The 24,376-nt window shown below is 50.5% G+C and overlaps 1 protein-coding gene across 4 annotated transcripts; it reads right to left on the bottom strand.

The window, feature by feature from the left end:
* Ptgs1 (prostaglandin-endoperoxide synthase 1) lies at window positions 1-20,255 on the bottom strand. 4 transcript variants are annotated; one of them, XM_027944775.2, is made up of 11 exons: window positions 20,187-20,255; window positions 20,007-20,096; window positions 13,207-13,323; window positions 12,669-12,809; window positions 12,329-12,472; window positions 10,115-10,296; window positions 9,920-10,003; window positions 7,767-8,013; window positions 5,687-5,973; window positions 2,656-2,803; window positions 1-1,108 (listed from the first exon to the last, which is right to left on the bottom strand). In XM_027944775.2, the coding sequence occupies exons 1-11, from the start codon at window positions 20,191-20,193 to the stop codon at window positions 753-755; spliced, it is 1,803 nt and encodes a 600-aa protein (XP_027800576.2). In that variant the 5' UTR covers window positions 20,194-20,255; the 3' UTR covers window positions 1-752. The 4 variants fall into 4 exon arrangements, with proteins under 4 accessions (XP_027800576.2, XP_027800568.2, XP_027800593.1 ...); XM_027944767.2 differs by having other exon boundaries at window positions 20,007-20,193; XM_027944792.2 differs by lacking the exon at window positions 20,187-20,255 and having other exon boundaries at window positions 13,207-13,294; window positions 20,007-20,084.
* Window positions 20,256-24,376: the final 4,121 nt, after the last annotated feature.

Below are 24,376 nucleotides of genomic sequence, written 5' to 3'. Positions count from 1 at the left end.
TAACTTTGGAAAGAGAATTTTATTAGCTTCATGAGAAACAGCTGCCATGAGTCAAGACCTGGATGGGGATGGAGCTCGAGTGGCTTCCAACCAATGGCATGGAAAAGCCCATCTGTTCTCTCTATATCCTTGGACCAGGTTCCTAGTGGGGGTACCAAGAAGAACACCCCACTTCTTTGCCCCTCCGTGCAAGAACACATTCAGGCAGTGCATTCTAGTTGGTCCTTAGGTCCTTCTGGTCTACGGCTATCTCACTGAACAGGAAAATTAATCAAATTAACAGTCTAGACGTTCAGGTCAGGACCAGCTTCTGTTCTGGGTCATCAACCAGGAGCACAACATTCTGAATCACTAATCATACCATCAACATTCTGGAGGGCCACCCAGATTCTAGAATGCAAAATAAGAACCCCCTAACTTATTGAAGATTTCATAAGGAGCTCTATAATCTAGAATGCCTATATTCCCAGAAATCTGAAATTCAAGGTTGTCAACCAGAAACCCAGTGTTCTGACAGGCCAAATGAGAACCACTCCTAACATTCTGAATGGTTAACAAGGAATTTGGCATTCTAGAGTGACAAAATCATCATATTCCAGAGAAGGGGTGAGACCCAAAGTTCTAAATGTCAACCCCAACACTTCAAAGGCCAAACCCCCAAACCGCCATTTTGGAATATCAATCCTGACCTCAGCATTCTAGAATGACAAGCACAAAGCCCTACCCTCCAAAAGACTGCTTCCTAGTCCCTCTCAGAGTTCTGTGGATGGTCGCTCTACAACATGTCCATTGTCCTGACTGGAGTTTGGCACTTGGAAGGACACATAGGGACAGGTCTTGGTGTTGAGGCAGACGAGTTTCTTCAGTGTGGCCGTGTTGACAATGTTGAAGCCTACCTCGCCACCGAATGTGCTTGGTTTCCAGTACTCTGGAGAGCAGATGGGATTTCCTAGAAGACCCTTAAGGGAAAAGGGAGCCCCGATCTCTATCATACTCTCCCCAAAAATGGAGTTCGGTAGGCACTTTTCAAGCAGCAGCCCCGGGTAGAATTCCAAAGCATCGATGTCTCCATACAGCTCCTCCAACTCAGCTGCCATCTCCTTCTCTCCTACGATGGGGAGAAGCCAGAGTCAGAGTCATAGTGCCACTGAGGTTGACCTTGGGAGGGAACTTTCTAGGCCTGTCTCTTTCTGGAGACAATGGAAATTCCCAAATTTGAACAACTGAGCAGATGCCCTACAAAATCTGTTCTCTCTGGAATTGGGGGAAAGGGTCAGAAAGAAAAGTACAAATTGACCTTCATCCTGGATGGAGTTTAGGAAAGGAATGGCTACTGAAGAAAGAGTCTAGGGACCTAGATCTGTCACCATAGTGCTTGTGACCTCAAGCAATTCATCCCCCAACTATGGGCCCAAAATACCTGGTCTTTACAATAGAGAGTGTGTGGTCTATGTGGCTTCCTTCTCAGGTAGATTTTAAGACCTTATCTTAGTCCAAGCCCCTTTGTAAACTAGAGTTCAAGGGTGCAATGTAACATGTCCAAGTTCACACAGACATCCAGTGGCAGCCTTCCCTCTGCCCCTCTGGACCATTAGTCATGAGAGATTAAAGAATGACAAAGACTGCTTTTCTGGGATCATGGGGAACTCTCCACTGCTCCCAGGATGCACTCTGAGACCCACATGTTCACAGACAGTGACCAAGGGAAGGCAGCAAGGGGCTTCCCTACCTGTTCTCCATAAGGCACTGTACAGGGGGCATGTCACACCCTGCTCCAGTGGTTCCTCATCATCTGTGACAGGGTTTCCAACATCTGAGAATCTTAGGGGGAAAGGTGTGTGTGTGTGTGTGTGTGTGTGTGTGTGTGAGAGAGAGAGAGAGAGAGAGAGAACATGCGCATATACACATGCATACAGATTCTTGAACACCAGAATCCCTGGAAGAGGATCTGAGAAGTGAATTTTTTTAAATATTTATTTATTTCTGTATCTTTTAGTTTTTTAGGTGGATATATTAGTTTGTTTTTATGTGGTGCTGAGGATCGAACCCAGTGCCGATCGATCCTCAGCACCTCATGCATGCTAGGCGAGCATTCTACCACTGAGCCACCACCCCAGCCCCAAGAAGTGAAGTTTTTATTATTTTGGTTTTGAGGATTGAAGCCAGGGCCTTGAGCAGGCTAAAGACACACCCTACCACTGAGCTACAACCCCAGCCAAATTTGGTATTTTAATAATATTTCTAAGTGATTCTTATGCAGCTGTCCATAAATGAGTATTGAGGAACCTTGAGGCAGAATAAAACTTAAAATCTTTAGCATGAAATCCAAGATCCAAGAGTCTACAGTTTGGCACCAATGCACACCCCACCACCAAGTCCCATCTTTAACTGTTCTACCCAGTGGGCACCTGCTAACTGCTCTTGCTCTTCCTACCTAAATGCTCCTCCCTCTATTTTCCATCTGGAAAATTCCTATTCATCCTTCAAACCAGCTGAAGTCACCTTCTCTCCTCAAGTGGGGTCATTTGCCACCACTTATGCCCACAGCCATGGTGCTAGCCACCTGTGTTGTCCCGTTCTGTTTCCCTGATGTCTCTCTCACTTTACCACAAGTCCCTCCAGGGCAGGGACTATGGCTGGGAAATGGCTGCTCACCTGTGAGCTCCTGGAAGGAGGTGTAGGGCTTCATGCCAAACCTCTTGCGGTACTCATTGAAGGGCTGCAGCCGCATCTCTCGAGACTCCTTGATGACATCCACAGCCACATGAAGAATGTGGTGGTCTATGTTCCTACCCCCACCGATCTGCCAAGAGACAAGCGCAGCTGTTGGTCTGAGAGTCATGCCAGACCATCTGGGAGCCTGCATAAGGCCTTAGGAAAGAACCTCATGAGTTCTTTCCAAGTGAGGACAGAGAGCTTGGCTCAGCCCATGATGATGCTGGGGGTCTGGCCTAGCTCTGCCATGCTATGCCCTTCAGATTCTCAGCTTCCTCAGTTTTGAAGCTGACCTCTACAGTTTCTCAAAAGCTGCACTGTTCCCCACTCCCTTGAGTCACATCAACACATGGTATAATCCTGTATAAAAGGAGAGAAATAAGGTTCAAAGCCCAGATGACCTGATGAGGTAAGGAAAGAAGTCTCCAGAAAAAGATTCCAATTTATAGTATTTAAGGAGCATTGGTCTAAAGAAAACTCTACGGCTCCGATGAAATGACAATGTGAATGCTAAAGAGACAGGTCTGTTTCCACAGAACAAGTATAATTGGTCAAGAAAAAAGAAAAACACAGTTGAATGAAACTAAACAGCTTGAAGCAAAGCAGACAAAGGAAGCAGAGGCTGGTACCAATCCCAGCTCAAACATTTACAAGTTGTCATGCTGTTGTAGGTTGAGTTTTGTCCCTCCAAAAGGTGCACTGAAGTACTAACCTGCAGTGTCTATGAATGGGACCTTATTTGGAATACATTTGCCTCCTTACCCAGTTTTGCTCCAAAACTATTTAATGGAAAATTCCAGAAATAAACAATTCATAAGTCTTAAATTGCGTGCTGTTCTAAGTAGCATGATGAAATCTAGCTCAGCCCCACTCAGTCTTGCCCAGGATGTGAATCATCCCTTGGTCCAGCATATCCACACTTTGAGCTCCTGGCTAGTCAATCACTTAACAGCTTCTTGGTTATCAGATCAACTGTCACGACATCAGGGTGCTTATGTTCAAGTAACCCTTCTGTAGAAAACTAACCCTGAATCATATGCTGTGTCATTCATCTCACTTCATCCATTGCAGAAGGGTGAGTGCAGTACAATAAGATATTTTGAGAGACAGAGAAGACCACATTCACATACTTTTATTACAGTTATAGATATTCTATTTTATCATTAGTATTACGATATACCTCTTATTGTGCCTATTTTATAAATTGAACATTATCCTAAGTATGTATATATAGGAAGAAACAGTGTACATAGGGTTCAGTACCATCTGAAGTTTCAGACATCCATTGAGGGTCTTGGAAGGTATCCCTCACTGATAAGTGGAGACTTACTTGTACAGTCTTTACAGATAGATGTAATCATCAAGTTAAGAGGAAATCATACTTGATTAGGGTGGGCCCTAATCCAATAAGTCTATGTTCCGGTATCCTCGTAAGATGAGAATAAAGACACAGGGACAACACTGGTGACAACAGAGACAGAGATTGGACTGATAGACCTATAAGCCAAGGAGCATTGAGGATGTCAGCAACTGCCGGAAACTCAGGGAAAGACATGGAACGGATGGTGCCCTAGAGCATTCAGAGAGAGCATGGCCCTATTGCTACCTCAATCTCAGACTTCTAGTCTCCAGAACAGTGGAAGAATACATTTCTGTTGTTTTAGGCCACCCAGTTTGTGGGGGACTTTGTTATGCCAGACAAACATAGGGACCTTGGGCAGTTATTGAGCTAACTTTGCGTTTCCTCATATGCAAAAATGGGGAAGGTAAAAGCATCTACCTGATAGATTATGGTAAAATAAATGACAGAAAAGATGCAAAGCAGTTGGAGTGTTGGTCACACGGTCACCCCCCCCCCCCCAGAGAGTGGCCTTGTGAGATGATTTTCAGGGAAAGCCAGATTTGATCACTTCTCATGCTCTTTGGAATATCCTGACAGTCAGTGCATTTCTGTTGCCCTTTTGTCTTGTCTTTCACGTGCATTGTCAAGGTCATTCTTAATAAATTCTTTGGAAACCACACAGTCTCACACAGGGGTTATTGTCTCTATTCACATCTGTGTCCCCACAAAGAACAGAGGCCATAAACCAACCACCATAGGCTGGTGGCAGCATGTGCTAACTCCAGTTGAAATCCCAGAAGGAAGTCCAAGTCTATATGGTGCCACAGCTTCCTACCAAGACAATCTGAGTGACTCTAATCTGAGTGTCTCAACCAACAGAAATTTATTTCTTCAGGGTTTGGAGGCTAGAAGTCCAAGACAAAATTGTCAGGGAACTGGTTTCTCCTGAGGCCTTTCTGCTTGGCTTGCAGAAGGCCATCTTCACCCTACATCTTCACAGTCTTCCCCCTGTGTGTATCCAAATCTTAATCTCTTCTTAGAAGAATACCAATCATATTAGATTGTGGCCCACCCTAATTTCCTCATTAGCCTTGATCAACTCTTTGAAGACATTATTCCCAAATATTCTGAAGTTTGAGGGGTTAGGATTTCAATGTACAAATTTGAGGGAAGATAGAGTTCAGTCCATGACAGAAGTGTGGATCTAAAAAACACGATGTACAAGATTTTTCTCATGTTACTATACCCTGGATGTCCTGTTCCTCAATTGCAAGTATGATTCTAATAACATCAGAACAGCACTGAGCACCATGCCTCACATACAGCAAGTGCTCAAATAATGTTGAACTGTCATAGAATGATTATCCCTTTCTGAGGTGTAAATGCCAAAGGAACAAGGACCCAAGACTCACATCAGTCTTGTTCATCAGTATATCCTCAGCACCTGCATTAATAATGTCTGGTGTTATCAAATGAACAAATGAACAAGACAATTCATGAGGGAATGCCTATAATCATCCTTTTAAAGTGACAACACCCCCACTTTACAGGGGAAGGAACTGGGATTTGAACCCAGGTCTATGGAGCCCAGAGCCCTCCTGAACCCACCCACACGGCTCCCAGGCTTACCCGGCCAGCTTTCTGGCGAGAGAAGGCATCCACCAGGGCCTCGACCCCGTAGTCCACCAGCATGGAGGTATTGAACAAGAACTGCTCGTAGGTGTACTCTTGGGAGCCCACCTTGAAAGAGTCAGGCATGAGCGGATGCCAGTGGTAGAGCTGGTTGAATTCCACGGCGATGCGGTTTTGGTACTGGAACTGGGCTCTGAACAGCAGCTCTGGGTCAAACTTTAACTGCAGGAAGTAGCCACTCAAATGCTGCACATAATCCTCAATGACAATCTTGATGGTCTCCCCTGCGCAGGGGAGGATTAGAAATCGGGTCAGCAGAGCACAGTGACAAGATACCTGGCTGGCAAAGCATGCCCACTCACAAAAAGTGCTGCTTGCTATGGTATCCTTATTGTTGCTAATTTTATTTGGCCACTTCCACTTTGTCTCCTTGAAACAGGATATGAAAATAGAACTGTCTATTTCTCAGGTTTGACCAAGGTCCCAAGACAGAAACACCACTACTCCCACATCCCAAAGGGAAGTTCTAGTCCCACGTAAGCTGAACATGCAAAGGAGTTGTCCAAGGTTTGGTTTTGCAACTCGTGGGTGACCACCCTCCCACAGCCCACTAAAATAGGTTGGAGTAGATAAGTAGAGTTCGACTTAGTGAGGGCTCTCTATACTGGCACCCTCTATGGAGGAGGGGACTTCAAAGAGACGCCCCCTGACAGCTGTTACAGCAACCAAAGGAGGGACCCTAAGGACAGAAGGTGAGCCTCTCCGTGAATATGTTTGAAAAAAATACATTTCTTATAGGTTTTTATATATAAGAATTCTTATGGATAGATTTTTTTCCTTTTCCCTCTCAGGAACCAGCTACATAGTAAATATCAGGGAAGAAGCAAATTGAACATTCCATAACAAAATAAAAACTGGCCAATTAGATATTAAAATAAACTAATATTTTGACCAATTAGCCATTAAACACAAATTGGATTTTAGTAAACTGAACAGGAGCCACAGAATTTGGAATGAGCAGACCTGGGTCCAAATCCTAACTTCACCATTTGTAGACTCAGACCAAGATAGTTAGTTAATCTCTCTGAAGATTCGTTTAATCTCTCTTTCCTTATCTGTAAAATCTATATTAATCTCAGGATAACAATATTCATTGAATCAGACCTATTTCAAGTGTCCCTCTGCTGAGTGGCATTGGAAAATTCACTTAATCTCTCTGAATCTTAATTTTCACAAGTGTAATCTTATCTGGTTCAAACCAATAACGTTTAACTGTGGTGGAGTTACATGAAGCCCTGGATGTGCAGTGCCCTAGGATTCCTGCCTTTGGCCTTCAGAACCAGCTAGTGCAATGAGGGCCTCCAGCCTTACTCTTGCCCTCTCTGGTCAAGGTCTCTTCAGGGCTGGAACTTTGGAATCAGCCCCTCCACCCTCTTCAGGCAGTTCTTGCCTTCTAGGCTCCAGTGAATTAGGCACTATAATTGGGACCAGTCATGCCCAGTAGTGCCCAGAAGTGGGGGCAGGGGCTGGCTACTGGTGACTCAGAGAGACCATGTCTGGACAGGGGTGTGAGGAGCTAAGCTCCCAGGCAAGAAGCCTTCTGACATTTTAGGTTGCAGACTCGCCCCCGTAGGGAACACAAAAATATCCTGTCCCTGAGTCACCTAGAAGCTGCCCAACTCCAGAAAAGCAGACACATGCAGAGCAGGAAACAGGAAGATGCCTGAAGGCTGGGCAAGCAGAGGTTTGACCCTGTGTGTGCTGGGGACACCAAGTGTGCATCTGGGGGGCTGCTAATCAAATGTGCCATGTGTCGCTCAGTTCAGCTCATCATCAAACACCACAGTCACCCATTCTCTGCAGACCTACTAGGTGCATCCCATTCATCAACTCAGCACATCCTTTCAACCATGATCCGCCCCCAAGTACAGATTCCAGGACTGAGGCTCACAGACCTGGAGCAGCCTGCAAGCAGTTTCCCAGCAGGTAAGCAGAAGAGCCAGGATTCTAACCCCGGCCCTGTGTCTCAGGACTGAGCAGGTGGCCATCCTGGGCAGGGCTTGTTCGGAGGCCTCACCTATGAGGATGAGACGGGTGGTCTGGAAGAGCTGTTCATCATCCCAGGTTGGGTGCTCGGCTTTCAGCAGGTCACACACGCGGTTGTGCTCGCGCAGCCAGAGTGTGGCATAGAGCATGAGCCCGGGAAGCAGCCCAAACACCTCCTGGCCCACCGCCATCTGGTTTTGGGGCGGGATGCCCCGTGGGTAGTGCATCAACACCGGAGCCTGGTCCACCGAAGGCGGGTACATCTCCCCATCCAACACCTGTGGGATGGAGTTGCCTGGCAACCTGGGGGCGGGGCATCCGCAGCGCCCAAGTCCCCACCCCCCACACTTCAGCTGCTGCCTGACCTTTACCAAGGCTGTCAAGTCTACCTCCCGAACCTCTCTTCAAATCAGGCTCCTGCTCGCCGACTCTGAGAACACCACCCTTGTCCAACCCACCCTCATCTTCCTCCCGGATTCCACTCCCTAAATGGGCTCCCTGTGTCCACTCTTTACCCCACATAGTCCATTCTCTACACTGAAGTCAGCACCACCTTTTAAAAGACTCACATCTAATATCCCTCGCAGGCTTGAAACCCTTCCAAGTCCTCTCTCTGATCTTAGAAATCAGAAATCCTTACTACGGCCCCCTGCAGATATAAACACCCTCATTCAGAATCTTACATTTGATTGCTGGGTTCAGGAAATATCTTACATCCCCTCCAAGTCACCCAAGCTGCTTCCTGCCTCCAAGCCTTTGCACACACTGAACCTTCTACCTGGAGAGCCCTTACCCCTGCTTGGCCTCCCTAATCCCTCCTCCCTTTTATGCAATTCTCTCTTTATTCCTAACTTCCTAGAGAAGCCTTCCCCCACCTCTGAACACTCTAAAAGCACCCACAGCTTCTCCTTAGTGGCAGCTGTCACCAGTGTAAATGGTTATATGGCAGTTCCTTCATTAATTAATTCATTCATTAAATACACACTGATGAACTACTACATGCCAACTACTGTTCTTAGTCCAAAAGATTCAAAACTTTGTTTTGGTTTTTGCTCATTTAGATTTACAAAATCCAATAAGGTAGCCACTAGCCATGTGCAGATCTTAAGTACTAGAAATTTGGCTAGCGTGAATGAAGAACTGAATCTAATTTAAATTTTATTTAGATTTTTACTAGATTAAGATTTAAATTTTAAAACTGATACTGCAACTATTGTAAAATCTTTAGGTATGTTGAGAACAATTTGGCTATGTGAATCTACTTAACTATAAATTTTATAGAATCTAAATACAGATATTACCAGTGAAAATTTAGCATCCAAACTAAAATATTCTTCAAGTATAAATATACATCAGATTTTATAAGATTTAGTTTTAAAAGAGTAGTGTAAGATTTTTTTTTTTCAATACCAGGAGTTGAACCCAGGGTCTGGTGCAAGCTAGGCAAGTACTCTGCCACTTCTGCATCCCCAGACCTTTTTAAAAATTTTATTTTGAGACAGGCACTCCCTATATTGCCTAGGGTGACCTCAAACTTGCAATCTTCCTGCCTCAGCCTCCTGAGTACCTAGGATTACAGATGTGTACCACTGTGCCTGGCTGAGGACTTTATTAATAATTTTTGTATTGATTGCATGTTGAAATGATAATATTCAGAAATACCATATCAAGTAAATATACTATTAAAATCTATTACACCTGCTTCTTTTTCATGGGGCAACTAGAAGATTTAAATTACCTATGTGGCTCACATTATGTTTCTGTAGGACATTGCTAGTTTAGACAGGAAGTTCTCATGGAACTTACCTCCTAGCATTTATGTCTGTGGCCCCTGACAGGTTGAGGTTTCCTGATGACAGGACTGCTCAATCACTTGTGCAAGGCACATCATGGCGCCCAATTAATATTGTGGAAAAATTAAATGAATGAATGCAAACTACAAATGTTTGAGACAGACAACCAAACCCCTCCCAGCAGGACACAGGGTGCCAGGAATGTTCCTCATTTGGTTTGCGTGACTGGCACTCCTTCCCAGGGTTTACTTACTGTCTCTTCTCCTGGCACACATCTCCAGCTCCCATGGCTGGCCCTTTGCGGACATGTCTCACCCTTCCCCACAGTAATTTGTGCCAGGAAGACCATGGGAGACCCTTCCCCCCGCCCCACCCCCAGGCCCAGCACTACCTGGTACTTGAGTTTCCCATCCTTAAAGAGCCGCAGGTGATACTGGCGTTCCAGATTGTCTCCATAAATGTGGCCCAGGTCTACCTGAGGACAGAGAGAGGTCCACTCACATCACCTGAGTCCTGCCCCACCAGTAATGACCCGCAGGTACCAGGATAGGTTCACAGCAGTCCTGAGCCCCTCCTACATACTCACCCCATGGCCCAAGGCCTTGGTGAAGCCAGGACCCATTTTGCCAGAAGTTTTGAAGAACTGATGGGTGAAGTGTTGTGCAAAGAAGGCAAACATGAGGTTGGTGCCTTGGGGATCAGGGATAAACTTCCTCCTGAGCAGGAAGCGGTGGCCCAGGAGCTGGGCATCTGGCAGCTGCTTCTTCCCTGGTGGCAGAGGTAGGAAATATAGCTGCCCGGATCCTGTCTGGGTCTTCTTGACCTAGGGATTTCTGGGCTCACCAAGCAAACTGGCCCAAGCAGGACACCCAGAGCAGCCTCCTCTGGACCACCTCCCCACCCACAGCAGTCCCTGTACCCTCTCTATCAAAAGACGTAGAAGTATTTATGGGTGATATTTGAAACTGATATCTGGAATCTGCTTTAAATAAAAATTAAATACTTCAATGAAAACTAAGATGGAATAGATGCAATATGATTGGAAAGCTGTAGTACTGAAACTAGGAAATGGGTACATAGTTCATTAAACTTTCTTCTTGACTTTTGTGTATATTTGAAATTTTTCCATAATGAAAAATTAACCACCCCCCTCCACACACAGGACTCGATTCCTGGCCCTGGAGCAAGGTATCCTGTGTTTGCAACTGGTAATGACACCTTCTTACTATGTGAACATAGATAAATCATCTCATTTCTCTGAACCTCAATTTCTTCATCTGTAAAATAGGGCAAATGATACCTATTTTGTAAGTGGATTTGAGGAACTTCCTAAGATGATGTAATCATGACAGAGAACTAGTGAGGTTGAATCTTTTTGACCAAGAGTCAGCAAACTTTAAAAAAAAAAAAAGCAGGTAATAAATATTTCAGGCTTCACAGACCACATGGTCTCTGTCTCATCTACTCAGTTTTGTAGGAAACCAAATAGCAGGGAAGCAGCCAAAGATAACCCACAGACAAATGAATGTGACTGTGTTCCAATAAAACTTTATTTACAAAAACAGAGGGCGGGCTGGATTTGGTTGGCAGGCTTTTTAGTTTGCCAACCAATTTAAATGATGCCAGACTTTCTGTCTGAGGCTTAAAAAAATCAGCATGAAGCAGGTGCCTGTCATTATGAGAATACATACTGAGAGTCCTTAATTATGAGTTGGTACCAAATCCCCCTCACAGAAAGGAATAATAGTTTTTTGGTTTTCTTTTTTTTTTTTTTTAATGTTCTGATAAAGGTGTCCCTTCACCACACCTCATATAAGACTCAATGTTGAAGATTACAGAAAATGGAAACTCTTTGAAATGACATAGCCAGCTGGATTTCTCTGACAGAAAGAGATATCAAGTACCCCAAACGAAGCTCACCAAAAGGAAAGTTAGAGGGAGTGGTTCATGACCCATAATTTGGAATCCTCACTCATTGACAATGGGCAAAAATTGATTCCAGCAGTGTTGGCAAGATCCAGGTGTGCTGGGAGAATAAGTTATGCTTTGGGAATAGTAGCTAACCATGTGCGTGAAAGCCATAGAGACCCAAGCCAGGACTTCAATACCTATGCAAGGCTTGAAACCTGAAAAAGTACGACCACCAGGCTGCACAGAAACAGCTTCAGCAGCGACACCATGTGGTGGGAACTCCACAGCAGTGGTGGAATGATGAGCCTCTCTCCTTTTCTTGTTCTTGAAGCAGAATTGAACTGAATAACTCTGAACTGAGTAACCCCCAGGCTTCTGGATCATTAAGGATGGAGTGAGAAGAAGGTCTTAGAAGGAAGACCCTTGCCAATGAGGCCAAGTGGGTCTTGGACAACTAAAGAAAAACCCTAACCTTATTTGAACTTTACCCTGGTAAAGCATGGGAATGATTTACGTTAGTAAAGAACCAACACAAAGTTAGGACCCAACACAGCACCCCACTCACTCCTCCCCACATTTCCTCATCAAGTCACCCCTACCCCAGCAGAGTCCCCCTCATCAGTAGATAAGGTTCAGGCAGAGAGGTACCCTGGAAATAGGGAAACATTGGTCTCTCTCTGCCTCTGACATTTTTTAGGTGACCTCAGGCCTAACCCTTTGCTGTCCTTTCCTGTCCTCATCCCTGGTTCTGGATGTGTCAGCTGTCTTGCCTTGGTCTACCCATCAGTGAAATGGGTCAATAATTGCTCTTCTACCTCCATTTTGCCAACGAGGAGAACTGAGCACCCCATACAATCCCCAGGTACAGCTCCTCACCCCTTCCCATTACCTTTGGTCCCCATCGGCGTTGGGCAGCCTTGGGGCACAGAGGGTAGAATTTGGGTGTAATAGCTCGCATTGGAGAAGGACTCCCAGCTGATGTAGTTGTACGCTGTGTTGTACGTGGGAGGGCTGGGGATAAGGTTGGAACGCACTGCAGGGTGAAAATAATGGTGACAACAGTGTTCACACCCCAGCTGTACCCCCCTCCCTCCTCCTCTTGGGCTGGGGCTTGTTTTCTCTGGCATTGTAGAGTCTCCCCACCCGCTGCCTTTATCAGATGCCAAGAATCGCAAGAACTGGCAGGAGTTCTTGCTCCTCCGATTAGGGAGGCCCTGCCCCACACCCACCTGTGAGTACCAGGCGCATGAGCGTGTCTCGGATGAAGGTGGCATTGACAAACTCCCAGAGCCAGCGCCCGTGCGTGAGCAGGAAGTGGACAAAAGTGGGGCTGGGCCGCAAGGAATTCCGGAGCCAGGTCCAGAGTCCAGCTGCAGGGGTGGGGGGAGCCAGTCAGTCAGCCTTGCCGGCAGAACCAGAAGTAGCCAGGTGGCAGGTAGGGACTGGGAATGAGGGCCCAGAGGGAACAGAGTAGTACTGGTGGGACAGGGGTAAAGACGGAGACATGACAGAGCCAAAACCAGATGTGGGGCCAGGGGCCAGGGCCGGGGAGGGGGTAAAGAATTCCCACAGAGCCAGAACCAAGGAGTGTGGGAAGACCAGGAGCAAAAGCTCATGTAGAAGCCAGGCCAGCCAGAGGGTAGAGCCAGGCAAGGAAGAGAAGGTGGCCATGGACAGAGATGAGGACAGGAAATGGGGTCTGGGAGGAGGGTCCAGGGGCAGAAGAAAGCTGAGGAGAGGAGGGGTGGGGGTGGGGGCCTGGCTCACGGATGGTGCAGTTGGGGCCGGAATAGCCGGTGCGGGTACAGTCACACTGGTAGCGGTCCAGGCCGAAGCGGACACAGACACCCTGGTTCTGACACGGATAGTAACAACAGGGGTTCACTGTGGGTGAGAAACACGTGTCAAAGACCATGTGGGGTCTCCTAACCCATCCAGCCCTAAGGGGGAGTGAGGGGCCCGAGGAATGGACTTGGGTTGCAGCTCTGTCCTAAATCAGGGGTAGCCCCTCTCTGTGGACACTGAGCGTCCCGTCCCCTAAGGGTGCCCTCTCCCCAGTTCCCACAACCAGGAGCATAAATCCCCATTCTGCATTTCCAGGCCCAGCTGCAGCCCACATTGGGTCCCAAGGGATAGTCCCCTCTTCCTCCCTGCTGCCACCAAAGGGGGCAGAGGAAGAGTCCAGACCCCCAGCTTTGTTGCCAAGGCTAGGAAATAGCTGATAAGAGGCTGTGGCCACAGGCTCAGGGAGCAATCACTTCCTGCCGAGTCAGAGCCCAGCACCAACAGCGGGGTTTGTAGGGTTCAGAAAGGGGACAGAGATGGGGGTGTTCTTCCAAACTAGCCCCCAATTTCTGAGCACCTGGACACTAAAAAAAATGAGATCTGCCATCACAATGCCTACTTTGCAGAAGGGGAAACTGAGGCCAGAAAAATGGAAAGCCAGAGAGGATAGCAGACAACGGTCACACCAGACCATGCCTTCCCCTTCACTCCCCCACCGCCCCCGCTGGCTGGACAGCAAGTCCAAGGAAATTTTTCAGACCCTGGGGACAGAGTGTGCACTGGAGAGAGAAGGGAAACTCCAATGCCCCACATGCCTCAGCCCCCATTCCCGAGAGGCCCAGTCTTGACCTGTCAGGGTCCTGTCTGCACTCTAAGATCCTGAGGAAGGTCGTGGACCAAGGGAACAGGAGAGACATGGCCAGCGAAGTCTCCGGAGAGGGTGAGTGGAGCTCAGTAGCCGCCTCCTTCCTCCTGGAGAAACCCCCAAGTTCCTCGCTGCATCTAATCCAGATCCCTGTGGCCACCCACCCTGACCTTGCTCAAATCTACACCACCTCAGTGATTCTTTAGTGGCAAAGTTAGACTCTTGAGGCTTGTTCAGGTCCACCCCACCCCCCACCTCACAGAGTCCCCCCTGCCTGCTCAGCAGGAGAAACCAAGGCTAAGAGAGAGGTGGAGACTTGGCCAAGGACACACAGCAGAACCAGGTAGACCCTAGACTCCTGGCTCCTGGCAGGAGGCTCCTTTCCTGGCCTTCTGCAGAAAATACCAGAAACCCTTCTGCAGACACTTCTTTAACTGGGCTCGGAGCCAATGGTATAGGGAACTCTTACTCTTTGTGCAACTGATCAGCGGGGGCCAAGAAGGTAGCAAAAGTAAGAGCAAACTGGTGTGAGACGGTCAGTCAGCGCAGGGTGCCAGGGTCAAAGGGCTCTACCTTGGGCAAGTCCTGGCCCTCCAGTCTCCATGGCCTCTCGTCACAGCACGGGGTTTAGCCTGGGCAGCAGCTTCCTCCTACCTGCCCCCCACCCAAACTGCCTTCTGAGAGGGCCCCCAGCACCCCCCACGCACACAAGAAAAAATAGCAAGACTCATGCAAAACGTTTTGCTTAAGCCCTAGTGACGCCCCACAGTCTCACAATGGCATCTCTGCGGCCAGCGGGGGTGTAGGAGGAAGGGGCCTAGGGGAAGAAGGATGGACAGAAAGGCCTTATCAGGCTGCCACAGGCAGACCTGGCAGGCAAGACCCAGGGAAGGGGCCTCCCCTTCCCATGGCCACAGACCCAGAAAGGCCAAAGGGGCTCAGGATCGGTACTCCAGCTGGCTCAGGAATATGGTCCCCCTCCCTGCCGGGATGCTCCTCCTTGATCCCTCCTGCCCAATTCACCTGCCCAGTAGCCCCTGGAGCTCCCCACTGCCCAGCTCCCAGTGATAGCAAGGCTCTCTAGCACCAGAGGTGCATGGGGCTAAGGCCAAGCCTCCCCTGGGCTCCAGGTCCCCATTTCCACCACAGCAGGGTTCTCAACAGGGTCCTGAAACTCAAGCATGCTGCCGCAGCCCCTCCCTCACCACCCAACAACCAAAGGCTTCTCCATCCTCATCCAGGTTTTGATCCTCCAGAGTCTCTTCCCCATCAACTGGACCCTCCCTTGGAGCCCTCACCCTGTCCCCCAAAGCTCCCCCCAATGTCCCCACACTGACTCCTCCCACTCTCCCTCCTCCTGGCTGTTCTCCACCACAAGCTTCCAAAAGAGGGGGCCACACCTTCCCCAGGGTCCTCCTCCCCACCCAGGCTGGGCACACAGCCTAGGCTCAGCCCAGGAACTAGGGGGATCCGGTCACTCAGGGAGCCAGATGAGGTGGCCAAAGCTTAACAAATGTCTGTGGAATTAATAAAAGGACAAGAGGAGACTGGCCACTCCCGGGTTAGCCTTCACCCTCACAGCCTACCCTCTGAGGCTAGAGGCAAGGCCTCCTGCTGTGCCCCCAGTTCTGCCCCTCCTGGGCGCTCAGGACCTTCAGTGGCTGCCCACACAAGGCCCCGCCCCTGCCAGGAGGACCCCTCCCTCCTTCCCCATCCCAGCTCTCCTTTCTCCTCCCCAAGCTGTTTCTATAAACTCCAGCTTCCCAGGACAAGAAAACTCCTGCCCAGTGAAGACAAGAGCCCTTGAGCCCCAGGGTGTCAGGGAGGAGACTGGTGCTGCTTGACCACAGCTGGACTGTCACCGTAGGGCTGGGAAGCCAGGGCTGTAGCTGAGCAAGTCTATGACCTTACATTCCTACACCCATTTATCTCCCCAGCACTCCCTAGGAGCGGGGAGGCCTCCCCATTGCACAATGAGGAACACAGGCCCAGAGGAGGCTGGAGACCTGCCGGAGCCCCTTGGCTTCCAAGTTGCAGAGCCAAGGCTTGAAGCCCTTTCTCTTCCCTCGCCTCCCCTCCCACTCCTGGAGGTGCCCAGGTCTAGATCTGGGGAGGAAAGGGAAAGGAGAGTCACTTTGATCCACAAGCTGGGAATGACCACTGGTGAGGTAGGTTCGTCCCTGTTCCTTCAAGATAACCCTTGAAAATCCTGAATGTGCAAAACCAAGACCCCAGTGATCGCCATCTCCTGATGCAACCAGACCTCCAGGACCTATTCATATGGAAGATTTCATTGAGTCTAGCTTCAATCCTGCATGTTTTCATTCCAATCCAGCTCTGTGCTCAATACAGGACACCCCTCCATCAAGGTCTCCAAGTGGGGAGGTGCAGGCACTGGTCTAGTTCACCTTGAATCTCCCTCACCCAGCACAGGCCAGGTATACCACATAGGTATACAGGAAAGGTAAATTAGAAAGTTACTATTCTTGCTGGCTGTGTGTCCTGTGTGTCCTTCAAGTCCCTTGAACACTCAGGGCCTTGTTTTCCTTGTATGTCCTACTGAGGTGATGGAGCAGGCAGCTCAAAGGCAGCCTTCCCTGACCCCCCCACACACACATACACACACACGTAGGTGGAGTCAGTCTAGCTCTCTCCATCACTCTCATCAATGTCATCTCCACGTCCTGTCAGCAGAGAATTCTACAGCCTACTCTCACTGAGGGCGGAGACCCTGAGGCTGCCCATAGACACACGGGCCTGGAGGCCAAGCCGGGCTACGTTCCCGCAGACAACCACTGTCCAGGACTACCTGGCTCCAGAGCCCTTCCGAGGATTTCGGCAAGAAAATGCCCCCAGCCCAAGAGCTGGGGCTCTGGACACAGGGCTGAGCGTGACTAGGAGACAGGCACAGCCAGGGAACACCAAGTCCTCCAGGATGTGGAGGCGGCAGGCAGCAAGAGAAGAGGCTGCACCCAAATCCCCTAAGAATAATATTTAGAGAAATCCACGGGCCTGACAGCCAAAGGGAAAAACTGGCCCCGAGTGGCCAGACCCGGGCCAGCCCTACACCTCGCTGGGCTGGCAGCTCGAGGCCCTCACAGCCTAGCCGGCAGCTGGAGGAGCCCCGCTAGAGAGGAAGCCCCTCCTGCCCACAGGCCCAGCTGGTACTGGAGATTGGGAGCAGCAGGCTGCAGGCAGAGGGAAAGCCAGCACAGGCTGGGTCCCCACCCCACATGCCAAGGTTAGCTGGCCCTGGCTGCCCCACCTGGCACACAGCTCGAGTATCAGGTCGTGCCCAATCTATCCCTACCTAGGAAGAGGTCACAAAGCCAAACTCGGGGAGCTGGAGGGAATGAAACTGAGTATTACAAAGCCCCCCGACACAGCCTTCCCCCCGACCCCGAGCTGGGCCCCATCTCTTCCCCTACATAGAGCAGAAGCCACACTCCCTGCGGACACCTGCCCTCTTGGGTAAGTCTGCAGCCTGGTCTTCTCATTTCTTGTCTCCTTTGACCTCCTCTGGGGTTAGAAAGCCACAGACTTCAACTTCCTGGGGCAGATGCCCGGGTAGCTCGGGCTTGAATTTACTCACAGGGCATCCAAACCTCCTGCCCTGCACCCCATCGGCCATCCACTCTTTCCTTGAGCCTTGCTGGGTTTCTTGGCCCTCTGACTGGGTTCCTGGGCCTCCAGTCCTGCCTCAAGTCATTCATCCATCCTCTTTCTCTCACTCCCAATGACCCTCAGCTCCGGTCCCAGCTTCTCATCCTGCATCTGTAGGCCCTGTCATCCAGCACCTGCCTCAGGTCCTATGGCTCCCTACTCTCCCATCTACCTCTCAGTTCCTTGCACCTTGGATCATGCCACTGCTTCTACCACAAAGACCTTTGTAGTGCTTCACCATAGTCCTGGTGTCTCTCCCACCTGCCACCTCCTTCAAAGTCCAATTCAAATGTCACCACCTCCAAGAAGCCTTCCTCAATTCCTCACATTGAGAGGCAACTACTCCCCCCCCCAACTACTCTTAAGCCCCACCCCTTGCGTTCCTAAGCCATGGCCCTTGATCCCCTGGATAAACCACTGTTACCATTTGTCTCTCCCATCAGACTGTGCGCTCCTCCAGCCTATGTCTCCCAGCCCCCGCCAAAGACTGACAGAAGTAAGCCCTCAGGAACGAAGAGAGCAATTCTGTTGAAACGTTTATGATTAACAAGTAGAAAAAGTTAAAACTATACATATATATGTGGCTCAGGCTGTGGCTTCTTGTGCATCTCTGGTCATCAGTGCTCTGTCCTAGCAAGGAAGATGATACCAAGAAAAATCCAGGAGTGGACAGGGATAAACTTGAGCACTATGGATCCTCTGGCACAGCCTTGCCCCCCAAGACGGACTCCATCTCATCCCCCACAACAGGCACAAGCAACAAAGAGGCTGGACCCAGAGGCCTGGATGGGGTCAGATGGGACCTTAGAGAAAGGACTGGGCTCTTCTGGGGACTAGCAAAATAGATCGTGGAGACAGCCTGGTCAGGCTGCTGCTCTGCCAGCTCACTGTGGGGCCTCAGACGAGTGGGCTCACCACCTCTGGACCTCCAGTCCCTCTTCCGTAAAATGAGCCAAACACATCTCCCTCGCGGGACTGTTGTGAATTCCACAGAAGTCGATGCCCACAGCAAGCCTTTGTAAACTGTAAAGTGCTGGCCACATGGATCTTCCTTCTCCTCTTTCCACAAACCAGGTTTTTGCTGACCCAAATCCTTTCCTAGAGCCTCCATCCTTTCCTTGGCTTCCCCAATGCCACCAACTCAACCAGAGACCTGGTCCAACTCACAGCCCATGTAGAAACCATTCCTCTCTCCTCTGAGCACCAAGTTCCTAAAGCATAGGGGCAGAAAGCAAGACCACCCCCCTCCTTTCCTGTCCTTTCTTAGTCCCATTTTACATACAGGAAATGGGAACTCAGAGAAGGATGGGCCAGGCAGGTGGTGGGGGTAGCTGCATTCCGAGCGTGCAAAGGTACACACACACACACACACACACACACAGTATAAGCTGGGGGAGGAAGACTGGCTGGATGAGAAGTGAATTCCTTCACCTGGCTCATGCCTGTGGGAGGGAGGGATGGAACTGCATAGAACTTGACTTTCCCCATAGTACTTGGTGTTAAAATCAAAAGAGTTTGGGGCGGGCACTGCCAGCAGCCGGTAAGGGGAGCTTTCTGTGGAAAGACTTTGCAGAGTGCCTGGAGTCAGAGAGTCCTGTGTTCAAATCCTGAGCCCGCCATGTACTATGTGAGCCTGGGAGTGTCTGCACCTACTAAGCCTCAGTTTTCTCATCTGCTCAATGGAGACCTCATAGGTGAGGGAGGATTAAACCCCGGGAAGAGAATCCTGGCTCTGTAAATGAATGTCCACCTCCCATCCTCGCGGAATGGCTGATATAGTGGGGTCTTCACCAGGGGACACCTTCTCTACTGGGGCTGGGAATTAGGATAATTTCCCAGAAAATTAGAGGCTGCAGAAAGGGAACTCGTTGGTCCGCCAGCTTTTGCCTCAGCGCTTCCTGCAAAAGAGGCCCCTGCAGGAAACGGCGGGCTAGCCGGGGGAGCAGGCTTTTGCACAGCTGGGGCCCAGAACAGGTAAGGGGTCTGGAGAGGAGCTGTCCCTGCTGCCCCTCTGCCGCCGGCACGATTCCCTGCCTACCATCCCCTGTCCGGCAAAAAGAGCCTGGTAGTCCCCCAGCCACGGCCACAACCCGGGGGGTCTCCATCCCACCAACGGACTCGGCCCCCTCCGCTTTCGCAGGCGCTGCCCAGAAAGGGGAAGAAGCTGTGCCCGCTGGAGGGGAGACGAGGGGCTTGGACCAAGCCAGGGGCGCAGCACCGGGCGCTCCCCGTGGGCGCGGAGGGCGCCGCCTACCCGGTGCGGGCGCCCCAGGGTCCGCCGGCAGGACCGGAGACGGCGGGAGCAGGAGTAGGAGCAGCGGAAACCGGAGCGAGAGACTCCTCCCTGCAGAGGAGAGAGACAGGGGCTGAGCCTGGCGTTCAAGGCTCCGCCGGGAGGCCGCGAGGACGCACGGGAAAGCGGGGTCCCACTCACGGCTCATGGCGCGGGGCAGCTGCGGGCGCGCGAGCGGACGGCCGACTGCGGGTGCGTCCTCACGCTGCCCCAGCTCGGCCACCCGGCCCGCCCCCTCCCCACCCATCCCGGGGCTCCGCCCCGCCCCTCCCTCCAGCTGTCACCTCGGGCCGCGGCCGCTTACTTCCTCTGCTCCAGTCCCAGCCAAAACATTTTATTAATTATTGTATGATTGTCGCTAAGGCGGCTTTTCACCTGAGACCCTCAAGGCGCTTGACCTTTTAAAGCCAGTCGGTGCCAGAAATGCGCTCATTTAGTAGATAGGAAACTGAGGATCACCGACCGTGGGCAAAGCTGAGGACAGCCGGGGCCTGGGGCAGAACTGAGGCTGGAAGCGACTAGCCTGAACAGTCCAGCCTGCACGTATTTCCCTGGATGGGACTCTCACCACCCCTCAGACAGGTCCCAGGTCCAACAGGGAGGATATACTTTCCCCATGGGCGGGACTCTACCCTCTGGGGCATTCTGTCGGCATTGTCTCCTCCACAAGAATCAATGCAAGTATTCAAGTCCAGACCCGAGTTTAAGTCCAGACTTCACAGCCTACTAGCTGTGTTACCTTGGACAAGGTACTAACTGTTGCTGGTCCTCAGTATTCTCATCTATAAAATGGGCATAACAACAAAAACATCCCATAAGGGTTTGTAAGCTTCAATACCATGGAGCTAGCATGCAGTAGGTGCTCAGCTAGCAGGAGGCTTCTTTATTTCTCTCTGTTTTTTCCCCAAAGATTTCCTAACTCAAATTCTAGGGCCAGGTCTGATGCTCTAGCTGGACACTTTACAGAATCCTAGCATCTGGATCCTCTTTTTCACAGCTGGGTAGACAGAACCTAGAAGGGGCAAGGAACAGGGCCAAGGTCACAGTACACAGCCACAGTTCCTCTTCCTCCGTTATCCCAGCACACCCCACCACTCTGTGGGCATCACGGTGAGAAGGCTTGGCAGAAGGATCCGAGATCCTTGTGCCAGCTCCCAGACATCTCTGGGTGCCAGGTGGGAACCATGCCAGGAGAGAGAGGTGAGACCTGCTGGGTGCCCCTCCTCCCTTCATGCCAGAGCTGTTCCCATGCTCTGCTGGGACCCACGCCAGCTGCCCCGGGGAGACAGAGCAAGCCAGGGCAGACTTGGGGAGGGACTGGGCCCCTGAGGGTGCTGGGGCCAGCTTTAGCCTTCCCACCACACTAGATGCAGGCCCCTTGGTAACTACCTAGACAGGCAAGAAGACATGAGCCATGGGATTATTAGCAAGAGGGATGGGGTCAAGATGGATATTTGGGGTCCAAATGCCCAGAGAAAAGTAGACTTTCTGGTGGTAAAAAATGAGAGGAGCTGCAATGGGGTTCCATCCTCCACTCCCAGGCTCTCCCTCCCTGTGTGCCCTGGGTCCAGCGACTTACCACGCTTGTACCTCCTGCCAGCACCTTACTCCCAAGCCTCCCAGCCTGTACTCAGAACAACAAACACTGTGTGACCCTGGAAACAGGGGAAGCACCTTAAATCGGGAGAATCGAGTTCAAGTCTCACTTTTTCCATGCTGTAATCTCAGACAAAACTCTGGGCTTCTCTGGGGCTCTGTTTCCCATTTGCACAGCAGGATGACCAGATCAGATTGTTTCTGAGGACATGTCCAGTTCCAGCAGGAAGTGAATGACCAGGATTGGTGACCAACACTGCAGATCTCAAGATGGACGCACTGATGGGGAGGCCAAGAGAGAGGACACAGTGCAGTGCCGTCCTCCAGTGATAGGCTGGACAGAAGCATGGAATAGGAGGACAGGTGAAACGGTGGCCAAAGTTCCAGGGCTCACTGACCAGCTGGCACTGGAGTTTAGGAAAGAGATGGTGAGGGAACCTAGGCTTCCGGCTTGGTGTTGGCGACGGAAGGGGAGTCAGCTGGGCTAGATGGAGTTTGGATTTGGTGCACCTCATGCGAGGGGTCCAGCATGCAGCTGAATTCACAGGGGAGATGTCTGAGCTTGCCCTGTCCCGGCCCTGGGAGAGGGGCCACCACACAAGGTCGCCTTTCCCAGCCCCTCTGCTCCAAACCCTAGAGCCTGAATGGTCAGGAGGTTTGCTGAGCCTATGATGGTGAGTTCCCCGGTCTGCTCCAGTGTCCTTGGAAAGCTTCCTCTGAAATCCCTCCCCCTGTTCTCTCCCTTAGGCAGCTCCTGTGCCTTCCCCAGTCATAGCAGGGCTGCCTGGGTCACCCCTCTCTCCTCCTTACTGGATTCTGAGTGTCTTGGTCATTCTAAAGGACAAGGCCAAGCACAATATCTGCAGATAGAAACCTCCAATGATGTTGTTGCTCTGGCAAATCATTAAATGTAGACCTTCTGTAAGTGAGAGAGGGGTCCAGGGCCGGTTCATCCAGGTGACTACCAACCCATCCTTCTACTGTGACAACCTTTGAAAGTGTCAGTGCCTGCCTCAGTGACTCTGCCTTCCTCAGCTGGGCACATTGATCAGCAGTTCCAAGAGTTCCACAGGTTGAGCTCAGCCCAGGCCCTGAGCTCCTCCCAGTCAAGTCAGCAGGAACCCCTTCCCTATACCCCATTGGTAACAAAAGGTGAGGTTTCTGTCTCTGCAATCCCCCTGCCTACTGCTGCTGAGCCCCACCCACTGTTTAGAAATCCAGAGCTGACTCCTACCTGAATCACTCAGGGACCCGGCCCCACCCAGCCCCACCTCTGTGGGCAGGTTCACAGTCAGGCAGCAACGCTCTGGAATCAACCCAACAACTCTTCAAATTCCAGCCCCAAGCCCCCATCCCCAGCTCTTATTCAACAGCCAACTGCCCTTTGTGGGCCTCAGCTTCCCCATCTGTAAAGTGGGGTTAATAATTCTGTCTTCATAAGGGGTCATTGTGAGGATGACATAGTCTGTGTGAGCATCCCCAGCTGTCAGTGGGAGCTCAGTGTGGGTTCTTTACTGCCTCTCCCCTACTTTCCCTTCCTGAGCAAGAAGGTTCCATGGAAAGTTCTCTTTATCTGCTTAGTCTCCATGCTAGTTTATGTGAAAGGGAAAATTCAGGCCTGAAAGATTTCCCTAGATCATGCAGAGGGAGTGGCTTACAGTTGGACCACTTTCTAGGCAGCACTCAAGATACTGAGGCTTTTGGGTACATCATCTACCTCAGTCCCATGAGGTAGATTTTCTTCTGGTTCCTATTTGTATAAACAGGAAAACCAACTGACTTGCTAAAGGCCACAGGCTATTAGGTGGTGGAGATGGGATTTGAGCTCTGATCTGTTTGATTTCAACATCACAAGCTTAATCAACTACCTGCTACACCCTGTGGCTGGTTCTCTTGGATCTTCAATCCTGTGTCTTTAAAACAAACACTCAAATCCTGGAGACAGCAGGCCAAGAAGAAAGATAAACAAGTGAGATGTTGGAAAGTGGAGAGTCCCCAAGCTCATCTGGGGAGTTTCCACTGCAGGGTCCCCTGTCCTACAGACCTCAACACTAGGCAGCTGTCGCCATCAGATTGGCACAGGGTGGCTGAGTGCTCATGCCACTGGTATTCTCCCACTCTCCACCATCAGAGTAATCTGCAGAACATCAGACATCAGCTCCTGGGATCAGGAGGCCCAGCTGCCTGTGACGGAGGAGCCCAGGGAGAGAGCAACTGTCTGGCTAAGGAACGGTAATTGCTCAAGAGGTTACAGGGGTTGTAAAATGTCAATCCCTCCGCCCTCTCCTTCTGCCACAGTTAAAAGAAGAAAAGCTTTCCACGGCCCTCCTTCAACAGGTGGAATACTCTCCTAACTCTGCTGAGAACCTTCGGAAGCTCCCAGCAGCCCCCAGACGTCAACCTGGACTTCAAGTCCCATCATTTGCTAAGCAGCAGATTGTCACAGAAGAGCCCTGGAACAAAGACCCAGAAGACCTAACTTTTTGTAGCAGGACCCCCTAGAGTCACTGTATGGCCTTTGTCAAGTTACTCTCCCTCCTGGACCTCAGTTTCCCTACTTGTTAGATCAGTCTGTTGAACTAGACCTGCTCAAGGTGAGGAGCAGATTCTGGAGTCAGTCAGAGGTAGGTTCAGAGCGCAGATTCAGCGTTCTAGCTGTGTGGCTTGAAGCGAGTTATTTGTCTTTTCTGAGCCTCAGTTTCATCACCTGAGAATGAGGATAATAATAGTAGATT

Source organism: Marmota flaviventris, chromosome 13 (genome assembly GCF_047511675.1).
Source record: "Marmota flaviventris isolate mMarFla1 chromosome 13, mMarFla1.hap1, whole genome shotgun sequence".
Taxonomy (NCBI): Eukaryota; Metazoa; Chordata; class Mammalia; order Rodentia; family Sciuridae; genus Marmota; species Marmota flaviventris.
This window is presented reverse-complemented; position numbering and strand designations above follow the sequence as displayed.

Excerpts from the sequence above, each read along its gene's own strand:
- Ptgs1 (XM_027944767.2), bottom strand. The coding sequence starts at position 20,193 with ATGAGCCGTGAGTGGGACCCCGCTTTCCCGTGCGTCCTCGCGGCCTCC. Across the intron at positions 12,473-12,668 it reads CATGCGCCTGGTACTCACAG|TGCGTTCCAACCTTATCCCC; the intron begins GTGGGTGTGGGG and ends TTCACCCTGCAG. Across the intron at positions 8,014-9,919 it reads ATGGGAAACTCAAGTACCAG|GTGTTGGATGGGGAGATGTA; the intron begins GTAGTGCTGGGC and ends TCCATCCCACAG.